The sequence below is a fragment of the Brienomyrus brachyistius genome, chromosome 20 (assembly GCF_023856365.1).
Source record: "Brienomyrus brachyistius isolate T26 chromosome 20, BBRACH_0.4, whole genome shotgun sequence".
NCBI lineage: Eukaryota > Metazoa > Chordata > Actinopteri > Osteoglossiformes > Mormyridae > Brienomyrus > Brienomyrus brachyistius.
In genome coordinates, this window is record NC_064552.1 from 12,883,325 (window position 1) to 12,905,274 (window position 21,950).

The 21,950-nt window shown below is 44.4% G+C and overlaps 2 protein-coding genes across 3 annotated transcripts in view; one reads left to right on the forward strand and one right to left on the reverse strand.

Annotated features, from left to right (window-relative positions):
- The first annotated feature begins 200 nt into the window (after window positions 1-200).
- Window positions 201-5,883, forward strand: gpr26 (G protein-coupled receptor 26). The gene is made up of 3 exons (XM_048987742.1): window positions 201-964; window positions 2,187-2,300; window positions 5,502-5,883. Exons 1-3 carry the CDS (start codon window positions 294-296, stop codon window positions 5,722-5,724), a joined length of 1,008 nt encoding a protein of 335 aa, XP_048843699.1. The 5' UTR covers window positions 201-293; the 3' UTR covers window positions 5,725-5,883.
- An 8,160-nt stretch (window positions 5,884-14,043) lies between these two features.
- cpxm2 (carboxypeptidase X (M14 family), member 2) overlaps window positions 14,044-21,950 on the reverse strand; it is a 42,896-nt gene continuing 34,989 nt past the window's right edge. For both annotated transcript variants that reach the window (XM_048988027.1, XM_048988028.1), the window contains 2 exons: window positions 21,007-21,106; window positions 14,044-15,771 (listed from right to left, as the gene is read on the reverse strand). In XM_048988027.1, the coding sequence (XP_048843984.1) occupies window positions 15,512-15,771; window positions 21,007-21,106 (360 nt within the window). In that variant the 3' untranslated portion in view covers window positions 14,044-15,511. The remainder of the gene's footprint in view (window positions 15,772-21,006; window positions 21,107-21,950) is intronic.

Sequence of the window (21,950 nt, forward strand, 5' to 3'; positions counted from 1 at the left end):
GCTGATCCACTTTTGGGAACAGACTGGTAGCTTCCGTTCCCTATTCATGCATCCACTCACGCCTTAGCTGATTAAGCCTGATTTCTCGTAGCTGTGACGGACATTCCCGCTGTTTAGTCTACTCATCTGAAAGTAGTGACGTGGGATGGAGAATATCTTCTCTTTGGGATATAACTGGGCTTTCTAGCCACGCAGGCTGATGGATATAACCCGCAGTTAACACCATGTCATTTTTTAGCTGCCGGTGGTTGGATACAATTACCGAAACTCCGGATATCTGAGCGGAGCGCATCATGGACACGGCGGAGGTAATTGTCTCTCTCCTGGTAGTCCTGATCATTATCGTGTCGTTGCTGTCCAACGTGCTGGTGCTGATCTGCTTTCTGTATAACCCGGAGATACGGAAGCAAGTGCCGGGTTTATTTACCCTCAACCTCACCTTCTGCAACTTGTTGCTAACTGTGTCTAACATGCCACTGACTTTGGTGGGGCTTGTCAACAAGGTTCAGCCTGGCGGGGAAGGTTTCTGCCACATAATCGGATTCTTGGACACCTTTTTAACCACAAATTCCATGCTCAGCATGGCAGCGCTGAGCATCGACAGGTGGATCGCAGTGGTTTTCCCGCTGAGTTACCACTCCAAGATGCGCCACAGAGATGCCGCGATCGTGCTGGTCTACACGTGGGCGCACTCCATGTCTTTCTCGACCGTAGCCGCCTGTCTGTCGTGGACGGGATACCACGAACTTTACGCCTCTTGCACTCTCTGCAATGCCAGGGCGAATAACAGTCGGACTCAGTTCGTTGCTTTTACTGTGGTTTTTCATTCCCTTACTTTTCTCATGTCTCTGATAGTACTGTGCGTTACTTACCTTAAAGTGCTCAAAGTGGCACGGTTCCACTGTAAGAGGATAGAAGTTATTACAATGCAGACTTTAGTGCTACTTGTGGACATTCACCCAAGGTAAGTCGATTTCGCCGCGACCCTGTCTATACATGTACGTTTTTGTCTCAAGAGGCCACTCTACCAAAATCCGTCCGACTTTCTCCAGTATAAAAATTGACCAATATTTGTTATATAATGGATGAAGGGATGTATGATTTCATAAATGTTAGATTTAATGAAAATGTGTGCAATTAGTTGACTGGTGCTACGAGATGCATGTATCTGTGAGCCGCATTTCCGTGCCATGGTCAAATTCACTAAGCTCTTCATAGGGAACTTTTATCAGCGTCACTCCTGCACATTCCTTAAATAATACTTAAAGGTGAAATATAAAATCTATTATATTTAGATGATGGTGCCTGAATAACCTGCGTACTTATCGGGGACCCACGTAAGTCGACATCGCACAAATCACTAGACTATCTCATATGTATATGCAGATATTACAGTCGAAACGCATTTATTTTAATACACACTGCGTAAAAATGTTCCTAATGTTACAGACTTTGTTTTAGATATTTCGTTTTAAAACGTCATTTTATATTCAAGAGAGAACGGCAAAATGACTGTGTTTCAAAACAATGCTGTTTTGGCATAGAAGGAAAAAATATGATCCAAAAACTAAATCTGTACATCAAATACACTTGCGGGACATTAATAGGCCTACTTAGTTCAACATTTCACAGTTCACTGACATAAGTATTACAAGATATTTTTAAAATGAAAGATAACGGCTATTTTTCCAACCATCTAAACAGATTGCCCAGTATATTCCTGGTTTACGCATTCTTTGGCATGTAGCCTAATATTCACGTGGTAACTCTCGGTCAGCTTTGCGTTTAAACCAGCCGCTTTCGCTTGGGGTATAGGACACGTTCGAAGTCGCTGAATAAATAACCATGTGTTTATAAATGTAACTAACCAGCAGATTTACTCAGCTTTTTGCAGCCTTGTCTTATCTTTGTCACTTTCAGCATAAGTGTGGACAGGCACCAGTGTAATAATGAAATTAAAAACGGTACTTTGGAAATTACAGTACAACTTTAACTTAGGTGGATCTGCATGTTTAACATGCGGCCCCACGCTCTGATTTCCAGAACAGTGACCCACCAGGCATGTTCATGAGCAGCCGCCTTGCCATCTGCCCTCACAGTAGCCTTGCATGGTGTGACGGCCGCGTCCCTGCCCTGACACAGCCTTCTCCTGCCCCCCCCCCCCCCCCCCCGCCCCCCCCCCACAGTGTTCGGCAGCAGTGTCTAGAGGAACAGCGGCGGCGGCGGCAGAGAGCCACCAAGAAGATCAGCACCTTCATCGGCACCTTCGTGCTCTGCTTCGCTCCGTACGTCATTACAAGGTGGGGACAAGCCCATCACACGTGGTGGTCGGGGGGGTGCAGCGATGATGTCATATTCAAACCCTCAAACCCCTGTGTCCTAACAAACCAGTGTTTGGCGTCCCCACTTCCCATTCTATCCCTCGCCATCCCCCACCCTGGTCACCGATACTTCAGACCTACGCAATGCAGTAATCTGACCTCCTGATAATGAATACCCTGGCACTTGCATTTGCACTTTTCCCCCATTCCGGAATCTTTCACAGTGTGTGGGTCATAGCTGCCGACTCCCTCTGGGCCCCATGTTTTTTGGAGGTGGGGTCCCTGTCAGCTCATATGACCCAACATGGGATTATGGGCCTTCTAGTCCTGGATGTGGATCATGCCTCCTGATTGGCCCGATTTGACTCTGGATGCCTCAGTGCTAAGGAGCATTCATGCAGTACCAGATCAGATCAGGCACAAATAAACACAGATAAATTACGGATTTGAACCCCTCTCAGAATCTGCTGTACCCTCCCCCTCAAAAAAAAAAAAACATTTATGGCTACTGGTCAGGTTCAGATACAGTATATCCCGAGCTTAATTTTCATTTGGTTGATTGGTAAAGTAACTTTGACTCCTTGCCCAATAAACTGCAGGAAATAACCTTGTTAATTATTTAAAAAGCAATAAACTCAGGCACTGGGCTAATGTAGAGTTACATGAATGTAGCTGTAAAATCTTTTCTGTTATTTTTGTAAGCCGTATGAAAAGATCACTGAGCCAAAGATCCATATTACGGTTGTTTTTTCACACAATGTTAATCTTTTTGACCTTGGAAACTAAACTGCGATTTAAAAAATCTCTTTAATGAGATATTGGGCAGTTGGCTTATAAATGGGTTACATAGAGCATTAAGCAAGGATAGGAATGTTTCACACTAAAATCCCTTCATGACAAAACCACTTATACTCAGAAAGTCTTATCTCAACACACAGAAAATAATCCTTTTCCACTCCTTGAAATGTTGTGTATTGTTACGAAGCCCAGCTATCATGGTCAGGATCATTTCACAACAACGCGAGGAAATTCTGCGCAAAAAATATTTAAATCACACAAACAGAGGTTGATGTGAATTCATATAAACACACCTGTAGGCTTGACAGCAGGTGGCTGAATCTAAAAAGAAGTTGAGGTGAGTTCGCTTCAGTAAAATCAGCTCTCACGGATAATCAGAATCAGAATCATCAGCGACTCGCTGGAGGGGGCGGAGTCTTGGTGGTCAGGCCCACAGTGACGCAGATGTCCTATTGGCCGCACAACACAGATGGATGTTTATATTACAAACAGACTGACCAGTCAGCATCTAGAGGTCACACAGCACAGAGTGTCTACTTAAGCTTTTGTGTCGAGACTACTCTGCAGCAGAACTCAGCATGGCATTAGCGACCGCTTCTCCGGTTACGTACATTAGTATGATTTTTCACACTTCCTGCATAAGTGCATCCATCTATGAGGAGTAGTGGTGGTCTTGTGTGGGTGCATGTTTGCATGCAGCCCATTCCTTAGCGATATACCACGTAGCAGACATTTATATTCGTGGTGATCTGCGCAGCTTACTGCAAGAACATTCCTGAAACTGAACAGTGAAGCCATTCGGGTGAAGCTGCCTTGTTGATTCTTGAAGCAACAGCAAGAATCAGGAACAGGAGCATGCAGGGAAACGTCGTGATGTTCTCACCAAGGCCTGATCAAGGCTAATTAAGGATCTGAGTCCATATTTGTGAGCAAAACTGTCGCTTTGTGTAGCGGAGATGGTCCATTTTTTCGCTCCCTCTCAGCTGCCTGCCAGACAGTCCACATTTCTCCCAGCTAGACAGTCCCTGGTAGGGAGCTGGGGGGCAGAAAAACATGGACTGTCTGGGGGTCCCTATGGGCCGTGTTGAGAAACTGCCTTAGTGTAACCTGAGTATTTAATTTACTAATTCGAAGAATATGGGAAGACCTATTTTTTCACATTCATCATTAGTGAATTTCTTTTAATATATATTTGTTTTTTTTCCAAAAAAAAAGAAAAAAGGAAAAAAAAGAAAGAAAAAAAAGGAAAAAAAGAAAAAAGGGGAAAAAAAGAAAAAAAGGGAAAAAAAGGGAAAAAAAAGAATATATATTTGTGATGTATGTGCCATTGTATTACAGGTGAATTCTAAGCAGGAGAATGCACTGTGAAGCTTAACAAGAGAGTATGAATCCATCAGCTTTGTTAAATGACATCTATTAGTGCAATTTTTTTCTTTTTATATCGGTAACAGATTATAGTTATTTGTGATATTTAAATGTAAAGGGAGACTAAAAGGTATTTGTTTTACCTACTATAGTACAATAGAGTTGAATGCTTACATTGATATTTCTTTGAGATTAATGTACCATTAGATTTCCATCCATCCATTTTCCAAACCGCTTATCCTATTGGGTCGCGGGGGGTCCGGAGCCTATCCCGGTAGCAAAGGGCACTAGGCAGGGAACAACCCAGGATGGGGGGCCAGCCCATCGCAGGGCACACTCACACACCATTCACTCACACATGCACACCTATGGGCAATTTAGCGACTCCAATTAGCCTCAGCATGTTTTTGGACTGTGGGGGGAAACCGGAGTACCTGGAGGAAACCCCACGACGACATGGGGAGAACATGCAAACTCCACACACATGTGACCCAGGCGGAGACTCGAACCCGGGTCCCAGAGGTGTGAGGCAACAGTGCTAACCACTGCACCACCATGCCGCCCCACCATTAGATTTGTTCCACCATTTCATTTCTTGTCCTTTGCTTCTTGAAATGCAGCCTTTTCTTCAACAGTAAAACTGATGGCAGTAGCAAATGTAACAGTAAACTCCCAGGGCGCATGATGCACAGTCTGATAAGCATTAAAGAGAAAAAAGCAGGAAAAGGCAATTTCTTTTTCATACGGACAGCAGTTTGCTGCTGTCATGAAAATTATTTATTAGTGCAGAAGAGACTTTTATTGAAAAGGCCTAAGTTTTAGACATGAATAGATATGGATATAGATGGAAGCACCAAACTCAAGGATTAAACAGTGACGCCTCTCCTAAGGATTGACCTGGAAGTTAATTGGTCAGCGATCACATTTTGCTTGCCATGACCTGGAAGTGATCTCAGGCGTGCATGTGGAGCCCCGCCCTCCACTTCCTGCACACTCTCAGTCTGTGTGTCTTGGCAGGATTCTGGAGCTGTTCCCGGCAGTGCCTATCAACCCTCACTGGGGACTCCTGTCCAAGTGCTTGGCCTACAGCAAGGCCGCCTGCGACCCATTCGCCTACTCCCTGCTCCGGCACCAGTACCGGAAGACCTGCGCCGACATCGTCAACCGGATGCTGAAGAGGAGCGCCCTGAACGCGTCGGGGCAGGGGAGGGGGAACCACGTGGTGCAGACGGTAGACTGAGGTCGACCTGCAATGGGTAGGGGGGCGGTTTCGGAATGACAGGATGCTGAAGCGAGCGTGTCTCGGAGACATGTGTACCAGGGTCTGCTGGAACAGGCCTGTGTAATGGATCAAGTACCGGCCCCCCCCCACCCCCTCGTTGCCTGCACCCTGCACCATCAGCACCCCATGTCCGCTTGCTTGTGCATTTCCATACTTTCCCTGTGCTGAACACTTATCCCTTAGTCAACAGTGGTCATTTCTGGAGGTCATAAAGCAGACTGGATCTGGGTGTCGGGGACAGGATATCACTGCTGCAGGTGACGACTGGCTCTTCAGAGGACGACACACAACCTGAGGAGTGTGTGATGTCCTTGTGGATCAACGTAACGGAGAGTCCAGAGAAGCGAACCGCTCTATCTTCACACCTCCTCATTATATTTGCTTGGGTGTGTCTGTGTTGGTATGTGTTTCGGTGGGACGCAGGGATGCAACCTGGTTGGTTTCCAATTGAAACGTTTGTCTGCAGGGATGTCAGCATGTAGCCTCTATGTCAGTTAACTACATGGTCATCAGTAGTTTAGCCACAAACCTATGCAAGAACAAAAAATCATCCCTTGGATTTGGTGAAACGTTCTGCCATTTAACCAACCCAAAAATTTAACTGATTTCAGCAGTTTAAAGTCACATAGAATCACAATGTGAACCTGTCCCGGATGCATATGATACAGAAAGTAAACTTGTCTTAAAGCAGTACGTCATTGGTTATCGCCTGTGTTCATGAAGGGGTGTTTTTACGGCGTGACAAAGTTATGTTCGCTAATAATGTTCATTAGTCGCCCAAGTGTTTTATCCAGTGAGACATCTGACTTACACAAGCGTCTGCAGAACTCTTTTGAAATGTCGTGGTTTATTGGCAATCTGTGCAGACAATGTGCATCTTATGTCTTCGAAGAGCTTTTTTGTGTTTTGATAGGTAGCGAAATCGAGGGTTGCCTGGGTTTGCTCTTGTGGCAGAGAGCATGTGTCTCACTATCTGCAGACCTAACTGGTGTTATGGACAGGCATATAGCTATGTAATAAAATTACAGGTTCCAATCACCCCCGTCGCAAAAAAAAAAAAGTATTTGCTATGTTCAAACACAAAGCCAGTCGTGAAAAACTACTAATTTGAACCCCCTTCGAAATCTGATCGCCCTGATTTACCAAGGCAGCCCCTCAACAGTCATCAAAATCGACCCATCCAAATTTACTTCTGCCTCTGGGTATGGTTGAGGTGAGAGCATAACGAAGGGCATCTTAACACAAATCTGGCTGCACTTTTCTCATCCACCTAGCTCTGGTTTATGGGTTTCTGCACACACCTTAATGGAACATCCTGCTAATTAAATAATTACCGAGTGGAGCTTTGCTTTGATGAGAGATGGAGAGGGTTACTCACATTTACACACGAAAGTGTTGCCAATGCCGCTTTCTTCCAGTTTAATCAAGTATTTTTAGACCAACTTTTAGTGTTTTCAGCAAGAAATATACTTTTCCTTATGTTGCAGGACTTACTGTCACACTCATTAAGGATGTAAACGTACAAAAACACAACTGAGAGCCACCGATACAGCAGTTTCAAACATTCACACCCTGCAGTCACTCTTTTTTACTTAGTTTTCGGTGTCAGGATCGTACCCTATATGAGACGAAGCTGCATGTTTTACATTTTACAGCTCGTTTTCTCTTGTCAATTTTAATCTTTTATTTGTATTAAATATACAGTAAGCGATTGCCGCCGCTGTGTCAGGCAGATTTGCTTCTCGCAGTGCATATTGTGCAATTGCACATGAAAGAAGGTCTCAGTAGACGGGTAGGAACTGCTGGTACAGTGCGGACGACCCGGATATCCGTCTGGGACGCGCAGATCGGGTTGCAATACGGGGGGGCTGAGTCATTGAATGAACAGCACTGTTTGACAGATATAATAGCAGAGATAATTAGAAAGTGGCTGCCGGTGCGCAGTCATTGTGCTACCGGCTGCTTTTCGGGTCGCACGGATAACCGAAGCGATCGGTGTGGGTGTCCGGTTAGACCTGGACAAGTGTAGGACTTCACTAGCTTTGCTGCTGGGCGTGACACATCTGAACCCCCGATCATTTTTTATGGGGTGCAGTTGTTGCTTCTAAGTGCATAAGGACACCTACGCATACACTGGGCGGCAATTATGTAATTAATCCTAGAACGTGTTATAAGATTAAGCGATTACTGTGTGATTAATCGCGTGATTCATTAGTGAAGTTGAACTGCTATATAAGGATCACAGGCATATGGATAAACTTTGATCTTTTGATTTGAGAAGAACTGTGATAACAAATACATGCTGTATTATCAGCATTCATTTTGAAATTAAAGTTCCTCTTCAAATGTTTATTCAGCCAAGAATTGAAGAAATGAAAGTCTCTAGTTATATAAATCGTGTTAATCTGTCTATTTTTATAATGCATTGTTCGCGTAATTATCCATAACAAAGACATGACACGCAGAGAGAAAACTGTCAATGATCTGAAAGCTTATTTACTGAAAAGGGCTACAGAAGCCATTGTGCTGTACGTTTCAGATAAGGTTGTTTTGAAGTTAATTACTGCATATGCCATTTTGATAATCTTAATCATTTACCACACGTGGCCGCCAAGACAATGGCGTAGAAATCATTCACAATTACAATGGCAACCACCGTAACCTTTAACAAAATGGAGTTGTAGTTATGAGGCAAAAAAAGTGAATACGAGTCGCGAAAAGGAACATAAATCACTTTCATTTTGCTATAAAATGAACATAGTTTTGTTAGCCGATCTGAGAAGAGTTTAAAGGTAACATCTTCCATTCTACCTTGAATATAATTTCTATACTGCTACCCCTATGTACGTATGGGAGCGTGGGAACTATTTTCGGTTTCATTCCCTATGTGTTTAATGTTACATGCATCTAGCAACGTAGCTGCACTTAAGAACAAACTTTTTAGTTTTTGGAGTTATATGCACAAATGTGGGGGCTGGTAAACTATAGTCTGTATCCCTTTACTTCAAAAAACCTACACAAATTCTATACTCATAAGTCATTTGCTTGTGCATGGTATGTTCCAGGGAAGCTTCACTCTGTCTCAGTCACTATGACCATTAAACTGTCACCAGACTCTAGAAACAATCTCTTTCAGTGCTACCTGGGAATGTTCTCAGCCTTAGACGACCTTAACATGTGTTTACCCGGGCATTCTGCGCACTGCCAAGTGTCCATCTGACTGTTTAACACAACGCAAATATGTGAAGATGAACTGTCATGTTTGAAAATGTAGCATATTTCCAGAGCAGGAGTCACGAATTAATTACCAGCAAGAGGAAGCAGCCCATCACGTGCATGATGTAGCAAGTAGGCCTAGCTGGGTTACCAATTTCCGATTTTTTTTTATTTTTTTTTTAAAAAGGCAAAAGAGAGACTTTTGAACAGTGCAAATGATACTGGACATCGTCCGTCATTGACATTTCCTCACCTTTTTAGTTTCATTAATTTAAATGTTTGTGCTGATCTCTGTATGGATATTGTTAAATACTCAGCAGTGTCCAATACGCAGAATAAGGCGCATAGCTGCCATTCTGCTCACCTAATGATTTCTGCATCACAACTACCAAGGGAAAGAACAATACCTCAGATGCTATCACGAAACAGACATATACCTCCTGTACGACGTGATCGGGATTTCGGAACGCGAGCTACCCAACCAGAACATCTAGGACAATGAAGCTAAGCACAGTGACTTACGAGTAACATGGCCTTATCAGCGCTTATCTGTCTGTAAACTGCAGGATCGGGTGTCTGCATCCGTCGGACTCCGCACAGTTGGTGCCTGCTGAGGATTTCATACATCATTTGCACTAAAAGAGCATTTGTGGACACTCGTGCTTTGTACAAACTAAGTCGTGACTTGTTGCTTTATTAGTCAAAAAGTAGAATAAAATTAATTGGCAGTTATGTATAAAATATATAGAAAGTAACGACAACATAGACTGTGTTTGTTTGTCGGTAATTTGATTACAATGTGATTCAACGATACATACTTTGTACAGAGTGTTCTAGAATGTGGTTTACTATTGTAATTACAGGTTTTTATACATTTTCACAACTTCAATAGTACAGTGACGACTGGTTTTAGCTCTATAATGTGTTGGTTTATGGAAGCTGAAATATGTGGTTTATATTATTACCCTCTGTGAAGAAGGTAAGCTACAGCACCAAAATCATTGTTTATGGACAAAATATTTTTTAGATTAATGCATTTATCCGACCGCAAGCATTTAAAATATGGTTTAAGTTATACTAAACAAAAAAGCATACATATAATGCTCAGTTGTTCATAGTGCATATTTGACATAGAGTTAGATTTAATATTGAACAAATACTTAATAACCAATATAACTTTTCTATTTATTGAAAAACCCACACGTTATTTCGCTGCATCAGCTATACAAAAGGTATTATTTCTGTTTTAAATTATTATTCTTATTGCATTACTGAATTTGTGCTGCCAAAATTATACAATGTTTATTTTTTCCCTTGTATTTAGGTGTCGATGTAAAACATGTTGGTTTATATTTTTGTTAAAAGCAGGTATTGTTCGATTTTCCTAACATATATTTATTGTATATTGTAAATTTGTCAGAATAAATAATGTAATGTTGAAAGAACATCCATTTGTTTCATGGACTGTTTTGAACACTTTCGTCTGATAGGCCTAATTATGCATATTATTTGACGGTAATAATACTACGTTATCTGTTCTGAGGCTTTACTGCATGCGAATTTTTAACATATTTACGGTAATACTGACGGGAAATGCCACGAGCGCTATTTTACGGTGAGCAGAACAGGCGCACGAGGCCGTCACGATGTCACGATGACGTGTCCTTGGCTGCAATAAAAGACGCTGACATTCAGCAAATCCCTTAACAATCTGACCACTAAAGACCCCTGCGATCAAATCACTCTCGCCGTCCTTGTTGACATTTTCTTCCAATTGGCCAGTTCATGGTTGTATAGCAAATGTTTTAAAAGGTATTTAGCTGGTGAGAATATGGGCGGCATGCTCGGGAATGACTCAAGAGTTCAAGAGAGGTTGTGCTTTTTAACAGGCTGGAACGCCAAACGATACTCGGGTATTAAATATACAGTCTTGTACACAGTTGCATGTCACAGTATGGATTATGCAACTGCGCAGTGATAAATGGCCACTTGTGGATCGTCTGCCTTCTGCTTCAGGGATATCTCTCCCGCTCACTCCATGCTGCTCTCTGTAATGGAATGACAGCACAGGCCCCACGATTTGCAGCTGTGATTGCGATCCCGTTCTCTAATGCCAGCCCTTGGCACCCCACCTTTGGGTGGGGTTAAGCAGAGAGGCTAATCGTGGCCGAGAGACAAATCTGTCACCCTCCTCGGAGGCTGCCGCAGCGGCCTGCAAATCGCTGGGATGAATTCAGTCATCCTGTTCGTTTTGACTTTGGGGTCAGAATGTTTACCCTTAACTGCCTGCGAGATATTATACAGATAAAAGGAAAGATGATGCGTTTTCACATGCCTGTTTACATTTAATCGGTACTGTACCTTAAAGCACGAGTTTCACACCATGCCTCTCGCAGAATGATAATCCGGACCTCTTCTTAAAAAGGGCGAACAGTGTTGATGAACCTGACATCAAAAAGCTTTATGTGAATTTAATCATGCCTGTTTAGGTAATCAGTGGTCCATTGGTGTGTCCAGACACAGTCCTCCAAACTTTGGCTGATCATGGGTGCAGAAACATATGCAGTGTAGCAGAAAATGATCTGTACATTGTGAAAAAAATGGACGATGATGAAATTACATCGTTTGAAAACCACTGCGAAATAAGTTTTGAATAAAAGTTTATTTTGTTTCTTTACATGACGCACACACATAATTGCAACGTTTTAGACAGTTTTTAAAGTTTGTTCTTCAATATCCTCAATATCATTTCCATTTTTGACCATTTTTTCACAGTGTACAAATCATTTTTGGCTACACCGTAGCTATTTTCGAGGTTAACAGATGCCGCCCCTCTCCCCCTTCCCCCACCAACAGTGCTCCAGTTATCGAGCGGCCCCACCCGCTTCCTGACCCTGAGCCCTGCAATCCGGTCAATTTTCATTTTTAATTTTTCATTAGGAATCGGGGAACCGCGAGGGGGAATGTCAAGGAAAAGGTGTGATCTATTCGGGACACTGATCCACAAACAAAAAAATTTTTATCAGAAATATTCAGTCCATCCCTTGTATATATTTATTGACAGCATGTTTCTCTAGTATTGCGTGTAGTATAGGGAACATCTGAAATTGCTGTCACCCTCCTGGTAATAAAGGATCCTATCTCATCTGGCTCCATCTCTCCTAGTCATTTTCAGTCTATAGTTCAAGCCCACTAGCTTGACCTACTATCATATATACCTAGATCCAGGCTTACTGTCTTAGGCCCACAAGTTCTCACAACTTCCCCAGGCCGAGGGGGGGCTGGGGGTGAAAGGGGTTGCACAACAGGGGGGCCCTTTTGAAGAAATTTTGTCCCAGGCCTGGGATTTATGCACTGCCTGGAGCAGACCCCCCCCTCCCACCCCCACCCCCAGACACACACCTGTTTATTAACATATTCAGTGCTTTTCATTCTAATGTAGCAATAATTAAATAAAATGACTTGCACATGGGAAAGTGGGCAAAATGTAAGGTACTGATTATTCTGCCACCTATATTTGACTTGTAGACTGGTTTCGAAAACCTCGCAAACCGAGATCATCAGCCTGTTGTTCCTGAGGTCACATCAATTCTAGTGAAAAAATATACATACATGTATTTCGAAGGATTCGAACTGGGCATCTGACTGGTATTATTAGATTCCAAGAAGTGGTATTTCATTTAGCTTTTTGTACGCTCTACCCATGCCTGTTATTTATTCACGTTTTGTCGAATTACTTTCTGGAAATGATTTATCTCGTTTCATCTGCTGGTGCGTGGCGAGATCTTCCTTCTTGTTTGATGTCCATTGACTCATCTGCGTGTCTAATCTGTTTCCCCGACGCGAGTGGAGCAGTCGTGTCCGAGGGCGGCCGCCTGTTTAAGCGTATGTGATGCTGGCGGACCGGTGTCCGTTTCAAAAGCTGGACAAGCTTCTGAGGAGCAGTCGTCCTTTGAACCTCTTTCGGGGGGGGGGGGGGGTCGCTCAGGTTCTCTGCTCTGTCTTACTGCACATCTGCATGGCATTAGAGTGGCAAGGGTGGGAAAGATAGCATAACCCTCCCCCGAGCCTCTTTTGGGGGGGCAAATTTGTCAGTATCCTTTCTATCGCTGAACACGAACGTGTAAATAATTAGATACATTTAGTGAAAACTGCCATGTATATCTGAAGCTACCTATAGGAGGCGCTGTGACGGGGGTCCACACGGCCTCCTGGCCCATCTTCAGAGTGCGGAATCTCCTGGTTGGTTTTCACAAAAAGCAAAGAACAAAGGACCCAAATAAAAAAAAAAAAAGGATAGCCGCTATGAGCAGAAACGGCAGCGCCTCGGAAGGAGATGATGGAAATCAGCGTTGCAGAAAAAAAGACACGGCGCCCCCTGATGGGAAGCCCCAGGAAGAGCACGTCCGCGGCTGGTTCTCCAACAGGCAGAAGTAGCACATGTGGGATCACCATGATTACACTTGGCGTTCATAAAAAGCAGGACCGGATCGCCGCCACGCCCCACTCAAGCTCCCTCTCAGAAATGTCCCGCTTTCCAAAATTAAACCCCGATTCCCCTTTAAAAACCACCCTCCCATGACTCAACAAAGCCAAGAAAAGATAATTGGTAACCAATTACCATTTTTTCTTGATAGGAGTATGGGGTGTTTCTTATTTTTGAATTCCCGGGGGGGGGATACGGAGACGTCGCTCCGGAACGGAGGCCTTCCAGTAATTGTGGGGCTGTGTGACTCGGAGTATGTGGGCGATTCTCTGCTTTTTATTCCTCTTCCCTTCAGCGAGCAGGCAACCATGACAGCTCGCCGGAGCCTGAGCAATTAGGCTCTCCTGCCTCCGGCAGCGTGGTACTCGGGGCCCTGTGGAAGCCGCCGAGCGGGTAGAAAATAGACAACTACAGAGCAACGTATATGAGCCAGGACCCCGAGTCTCCGGCGCAAACGGGAATGAGAGTGGGGACATCCACTGAGTCAGCTTGCATTTCTCTACCCGAGGGAACAATAGCAAACATCACACAGAAAGCGGAGAGAAAGATGGAAGGATCAGTTACAGTCTTCTGGATTTTGTTGATGTGTATAAAATGTTTATTGCATATAACACGTAGAATTGTATAGTACTGCTCAGTATGACAATAAGATGATCATTCATCAAGCCTCTCTGTCGCTTATATCTTAGACCAACTTCAGAATAAATGATTTCCCCTCTGAAAAATGAGACGTATCTGAGAACTAATGCCACAGTTGAATGCTCTAGGATGCATTTCCCATTTTTTTTCCTTTTTATATATATATTTTTCTACATACACATTAATTTTCGGCATTTTTCTTGAATTTACCGTTAACCGTCTGTACCGTCTGTATCTTGGAGATACGGTCGAGGATATTCTAGGACTCAAGACGAATCGTCCGTTAGAGTCCTGAAGCTAATGGAGCAAACCCCAGACAGTTAATACCATACAGCCATCTTAGCTACAACAAGACAAGCTGCTGCTAATTTATGCTCAGATTTGTTAAAGATTTGAAAACAGTAACATTATAGACAATACATATTTTACATAATGAATACATCATACCATTTATACTGTGGATATAAATTAAGTTGTGAACAACATACGTAATAAACTGACACAAATGAGAACAATTAACCCTCAAATGAGAAGGACATTTCAGTACAAAGACACGCCTTTGTACAGAAGTACGACATGTCTGAAATCTTAACTTAGACTTAAAGATACGTCTCTGGTCTCTGTAAGTATAATTCTGATAAATAATCTCAGGGAGAGGGGTCAAGAGGGGCTAATACTTTTGTAAAAAATGATACACGCTGGCAGTTACCTCGTTATAACTCACAAGGTGCTACATGAAACATACGAGACAATCACAAGGAAACCGGATGCTGCAGAATGTAGCTTTTCTGTTCAGCGTTTCAACTGATGTCACCTCAGTGCAGCGGCTGTATATGAACTAATTTTCACGATGACAACAGGGCTTGCATTTCAGCAAACGCCAAACTAGGGTCAGATTCAGTGTGTGGCAGTTACTGGACAGGAGCATCAGCCACTGTCTGACTCTTCTTCAAGCATTCAATCCCGTACATCGCCTTATTATAATTAATAAGTTCTATAAATGCTTAGAGTAAGCTTTGTGTGAGACAATGTATCCGTCAGACTGAAGGGATTATAACTTTTCTGGAAGAATGGACAAGGAACCACAAAAGACGGACTAGCATTCAGCATAACTGTCATTCGGTTACCATAACAGCCAATTGTTATACGAATGTGTATTTTAGAGTTGAAGGGTAGAAACTGTCTCTTTTTAAAGATGCATTTCACCTGTTTGAACGAAACAGCTCTCACATGTGGATTTCTCTGTTTTTTCATTGCTTCCATTTTTTTCCACAGGTCTCACCATAATTTGCATAAAATCATTGAGAAATCCAGTCAGGGAGGGGTGGGACATTTGGTGTCAGCTTCCCAGTCCTTTATATGATGGGTCCAGTCTGTCCCAGTAAGCGCGGCATGCCCCCATGCCTATGTTCCGCGCCGTCGTTGTGGGCGGGGCTGCCGGGGCCGCCTGACAGGCAGGTGGCTGTCACCGTGCTGCTTGTTAAATTTATCCATGATCTCTTTGATGCGTGACAGGTTGGTGCGGGTGATGACGAAGTCGCATCGCGTGGCCCCGATTTCGTAGCCAACCTCGCACACTTTGCTGGTGGAGGTGTAGCCGTCGGCCCTGACAATTACCTTGTACTCCCCGGGGTTCAGCAAACGCCAGTAGTCTCCGTCGGCCACTGGTCAGGCAAAAGACAAACCGACACAATGATTTAACTATAAATGTCAACACTGAGAACACAAGGGACCACTTATCAATTAATGTCCATGTGTTACACGTAGAAACAACGTCTATGAAGTCTAGTGGTTTCCAATGGATGTATTAGCATGTTAGGACATTAGCACGAAACAGTAATATTAGCATGTTAGCACATTAGCACAAAAGAGTAATGTTAGCATGTTAGCACAAAAACAATAATATTAGCATGTTAGTATATTGCAAAAAGTAATTTAACTTGCGAATCCTACTGTGACTATTCAATATGAGTTCCAATGTCATTTTGTGGATGGTGTGTTCCTCTGTGGGTTAATAATCTCTGTGCCCATGAGCAGGAGTTTGCTGTTAAAATCCCATGGCTGTAGCTTGACTGATATCATCACCGGCCATTCAGCAAAACATTTAATCTCAACATATCCAGTGACCCTGCTCTCTGATCCTCAGTTGTATGTTGCTTTGGAAAACGTGTCTACTAAATACATGTAAGTAATACATTTTTTGATTCTACTAACAAAGGTTTTACATATCTTGGTGAGTCCCGTCAGAGCCGGCAAAGTGAGATTAAAAAGATGCTAGGAATAAATGGCAGGGGGAATGCTATTCATGTTACGACTGCACATTACCAAAGAGTTTCAAAACTAAATCGAAATCAAGCCTGGTCACGTTTCCTGGTCCAAACTGCACAATTAGTTGATCAGCCTGGCCTGTATACTCATGCACCACTGCGAGTCTTGTTTAGTTATGGTATTTTCATAAGCTTTCAAAAAACGGGGATAAAAATACATTCTAATCATTTTAGATTCTGCTTCCCAAAGGCGGCTGTGCGAGAGACTAATACAGCCAAGGAGAGGGGTGCAGATTTTAAAGGTTTTCTGTCGCTATTTGAAAGCCCATTTGGAGAGGCTGTCAAGTTACCGTACGCTGTTATTACGGCCGTAAAAGCATCGCTTGGGCGGCTTCTCGCCTTCCCGGAGGAAAGGCAGGTGTGGAAGTGGCAGTTTGGTTTGTTCTTTTTTATTTTATAAATGTTTGTAAGAGAATAATTACAGCACCGCTCAGTGGGAGCACTGCCCTTCACAGACCTCCTACACACCAGGGCTCTTCATTTCTGTGCGGCAACCAGGGCGAGAGATGGACGTGGCGTTTTTCTGCAGGGGCGAGGTGGGAATCCTGGTCCCCGACAGCCAAGAGAAGCCCCACGGCTCAAGTTCCGACGGAACGTAAAGCACACAAAATGAGCACCTCCCACGAAAGTTATTTGGGGCCCTATCTAGCTGGGGTTAAGAAAACGGACGGTAACTAGTCAAGTCTAACGAAGTCCCCAGGCAACCCCACCCCTCCCCCAATCACTCATCACGGCCGGTGACAGGACTGTCGCCCCCCAATGGCTAATTAGTGCAAATGCGGTAGCTGCTGTGAAACTGTCAGCTACTCGGGTAAAGAAACAGCTAACACGAGAAGGATTCCCCCCACAAAAAAAGATTAAAAATAAAATCCAGGGACCAGAAGGTCACATCTGACTCCCTAATGATGACAAAACAGTGTCTCAACGTGACAAATAGCAGAGCGTTAATAAAACTGCAAAGGTTCAGGTGCACTGCGTGTGTTCCCTGGATGTTAAAAATAGCACAGCGTGTCGTCATACTGCATTCACCCGCCTCGCGCCCCCTGAGGGATGGCATCGCATGTAGGGGGAGCTGAAGTCAAACGTGAACATCCCGCGAGCACTGTCGCTGTGTTCCAGTGGGGGAGGGGGTGGCTAATCTCACACTGACTAGCTGCAAATTAGCATTTTCTGGATAGGGTGTGGTACTTCCTGGACAGCCAAGAATCCTAACCGCCGACGCGGCGAGTTCAGTGTCCACGCTGGAGTAAATATTAAACGATCACCATGGTGAAGCATGGCGGTCGTGCGAACAGGGCTTGAAGTTCCATCTGAAGCAGATGAGCAGATGTTACCTCGACAATGAAGCAGACCGATGGGGAACAAGCAGCGTTCACTCTGTCTGCCTCCCTAAAGGAAAATTCTGTGTTTTGATACATCAGTGTACAGACCGTTCTAAATGAAATATAATTTTCCACATAAAAATTGCTATTGGGAAAATTAACAAGCGAAGACAGACAGACAGATGGATAAGCATAGATAGATAAGCACACATGCGCACACACACACATATATAAACTTGAGTCATGTGAGCTATAACTCATATTCTAGACAATGGTACTGTAAATATTGGAGGTTTGTAAAAGTAACGATTGAGACTTCCAACAAGGTCTTTTAAAAATTGCGCTGACTGTTCCTTAGTCAAAGAGTCAAATCTAAGGCACAAGTCAAAGCGATCAACCTTTATCTTGCAGTAATCAAATTTTTCAATTAAAAAACAGTACAGTCAGGCTTCACCACAGTTTCCCCTTTTTCTCTCGAGTTGTTATTATTAATGTCGTTAGCCTGAGTGACAGACCGCGTAAAAATGGAGACTGTCATTAAGGTGGCTGGAGACTGGGCTCTCTCATTCACCCCGCACGTCTGCATTTCAGATCTGATGTGCGCCTGGACACTTTCGTGCGAGTTCTCACGAGACAGAGACCGGCAGGGAGGAACTCTGACTTCACTGCAGTTGCTCCCCGGGTGACATCTTAAGGCGAAGTTGGGTTTTAATAGTCACGATAGAGCGACTATTTACCAAGTATCCTTTACTGACGCCAGACGTTATGAATCGTCATTTATCATTAACGTCACTTTCCTCGTTACGCCACACAGGGCCAGACAGATGTTCCGTGCTCATGGCCACGACCGTGACACGCAGAGAACGGTAACTCCTGCCTCGGAATATCCTATTCAATCATCTAATCCGTGTCACCAGAACTTCTCTGGCACTCGATGAATCATTTTCTTCTTCTCCCTGCCTCCTTCGCTTTCTTGGACTCTCAAGGAAAACTCAGTGTACCTGGCCGAGTCGGGTCGTCGCCTCTACCGGAGCAGGAGAGCCTGCTACACGCAGGAACGCCAATAGGTGAAGAGTCGCTCGGAACGTTCCGGCTTCCAAGGCACTGTCATTACCGGCATCACTTTACGGAAGCCATAACCAGCTCTGACATCTAATCACACTGGCGGGGACATAAAAAACAGGACATACAACAGCGATCCGGGCTAAATGAATGTGCTCTCCAAAAGTTATTTTGAGATCTCGGATCATTGTGGAAAATGGCTGCTAACGTCAATTCTACGCCATAAAAAGGCATTTAACTCAAATATATGCTGGACGACAAATTATTTTAGGGAACCGGTGAGACTCACTCGATACGCAAATGCACATCACAGAATGATTTTATTCCATATTTAATATTGAAAATGGTACATTGTTAAATGCATATCTAAAAGCCTGATAACAAACAGCTGTCTGGGCCGCTTAATCCACCCTGCTTGCCCAGTATAATCACGGTTCATTTATTTACTTCCTTTTCTCTTCTGTTAAACGAAAAAAATTCCACACTAAGATCACGCGCCCGCAGGCAGCCCCGGGGCACGAGGACACACCGGGGCCAGGCGCCTCACTGGTGCCGCCGCTTTCTGACACGCGTGGCGTCATGTGACCAGAGTCATGTGACTTTCAGGGGCGTCCACTGACGGAAGCGTAAGGCACTCCATTCGAGAGGAAGGCATGAAACCGACGTGGGAGTGCACAGTAAGATGTTTACCGTCAAATTTCATTGCATTTGACCGTTTTGCACACGGATCATTCCACGAAACCTCCGCGAATTTCAAATCCTTCAAGTGTAATAATGAAGACAAGTCTTTAAATTACATATCTCTCATCCATCTGGGGTTTGTTGACTCAATTGTCCATTAAAGCTGGTTGAGCGGTGGGATTTCTGCATACTGCAAGTTGCCTTTTTCCTTCCCGTTCCTGACATTGGTAATACTTCTGTTCCTGTGATTACAATGAATACATAGTCATCCCTCTGGGTTCTTAAACACTTGCAAAAAGGCTTCCTGTGCCCCTCCAGAATGTACAATGGGCGAGTGGAGTTCTGTGAAACTCAATGTCCTGTTTCACGGCGTTGTAATGGGATCAAAGCTCAAGGCCAAGCGGGGAAATTCTGGTCTTAAAGTTGCGTTTCACAAGCCGAGCGTGGTTCATTAGCTTTAAACCGGTACTTTGTGTTCTCGGTACAAAATAAGTCAAACCGAGAAATTTCGCAAACCGGCACGTTGACGTGGGCCCGGCTGGCATGATGGCTGCTGCTTTTCGCTTTGTTCTTGGCCTCAGTTTGCGAGAAACTCGTCGCCGAGGAGCTAATAATAGTGATTCCAAATTAGGTGCGAATTGGCCGCGCGTCCCGAATCTGTGAGAGGACAGCGACCCCTCGTTAAATCTGGAGCTGGAAGCCGCATCCACGGCTTGCAGAGATTCGCATTTCGGTGCCCACGTGTCTCCTCGGCGTGTGGGTGCGTCACGCGCTCATGTTGCGTGCATGCAGGGCATTCCAGCGGTCGACATCGCGCCTCGTTGCCACCGTCAGTTTTGCGAGCCCTTTTATTGCGCTGCACAGAGCTTGGCCCGTTTGTGAGTCACACCCCTGATTTCTGTGTCCTCCTTGTTCTCGTACTCAAACATTTACTCACTCCAGTAAACAGTGATGTTAAAGTGTGAAAACCTCACTTCAGATTACAACTGGGAAGGTGAAATCAGCTTTAATGAGGCGTTACCTGAATAAACAGAGCCTTGTGTGACTGGATATCCATGGCATATAAACACTAGTATTGTATTTTTGGGATAATAATATGAGGAAGGATCTAGGCATTTACATCATTATCATTATGTTATTGTAGCTTATTGCTAGCGGGAAGCGAATAAACAATTTTATACTGGCTAAATATTTATCTGTGAATACTCTGATGACAAACGAAGGCCACAGGAAAGAGCACGGAGGTGGAAAGTTCAGGAGCACCAAGTACAAATCCAGACCAAGATTTTGTTCCAACCACCCAGTTGAGTACCCTGTGAATGTGACTCTTTATATTAGATTGGTTGATTGAAACAAAATCTTAGTCTGGATTTGTACTTTCTGAACCTGAACTTTCTACCTCTGAAGGAGCTATGATGCATCTACAGTGTATCTGTGCGGCCGTGTCTGTGGCTGACCTGTAAGGTCGTGTCTGTGCCTGACCTGTGCGACCGTGTCTGTGGCTGACCTGTGCGGACGTCGTGGTTGATTCCCTCCACGGAGACGACGGCGTTGGCGACGCCCCGGCCTTGCGTGTCCCTCACCACGCCTTTAATCCCACGATGCACCTGGACAAGAGAGGTACCGTTTAACGCCAATGGGCTGCATCACTGCCTCGGCTGGGCTACCGTAGCTCGATCCTCCCTGCACCTCATCAATCGTCGGCTGACTCATTCACATGGAGACGGCTCTGCGGTTTAAGCACATGACTCAGTCTTGGCTCACTAGGAACGCAACCTGAAATCACTCTCGTGTGATTAGCAGCACACAACAGCAGTTTGTTCTTTAAGAGTAATGATTACGCTATAGCTCCCCACTTGCCAATCACGTCACTACTTTTAAGACCATAAATTATAATGACTGGTGGTGCAAACAGGACTCAGCAGGTACCTCCGTCGGCTTGCACCTCTACGATTCTCCTGTGTTGTGTTGGTTCCTTTTTTTGATTCCCTCCTGCAATCTAAAGCTATGCAGCCTGGCTAACTGGTGCCTTCAAGTTGCCTATAGCATGTGGGCATGTGTGTACATGCACCAGGGTGGATTGGCATCGTGCCCCGAGGTGGACTGGCATGCAGTCCGTAGTGCCCTGCTGCCTTGTGCTCCATGCTGCCTGGGACAGACCCTGGACTGCGTAAGTGGCTAGAAGATGGAATATTAATAATGCTAATAAATAATAATAATACACTTTGAATGAGGTGTTATTTAAAAGCTGACAAACACCAACCCCATCAGTCCCTGATGTCTTTTTACTCGGCTGTGACCCCGTCAGCTGGTCTCCTGATTTTGGTCAGCGTGAGGTTGTTGTTTTTCCACGCCGAACGTGCAGGGAGGGCAATTCGAAACCACATGCGATGAAACCAAATAACACAAGGAGCTTCCGTGAAGTCGCCCGGATGGCTCCCCACGCCCCCG

Bases quoted from the DNA above. Each gene is read 5' to 3' on its own strand.
- gpr26 (XM_048987742.1), top strand. From the start codon at position 294: ATGGACACGGCGGAGGTAATTGTCTCTCTCCTGGTAGTCCTGATCATT. The intron at 965-2,186 runs GTAAGTCGATTT...CCCCCCCCACAG, and splicing joins CTTGTGGACATTCACCCAAG to TGTTCGGCAGCAGTGTCTAG. The intron at 2,301-5,501 runs GTGGGGACAAGC...GTGTCTTGGCAG, and splicing joins GCTCCGTACGTCATTACAAG to GATTCTGGAGCTGTTCCCGG.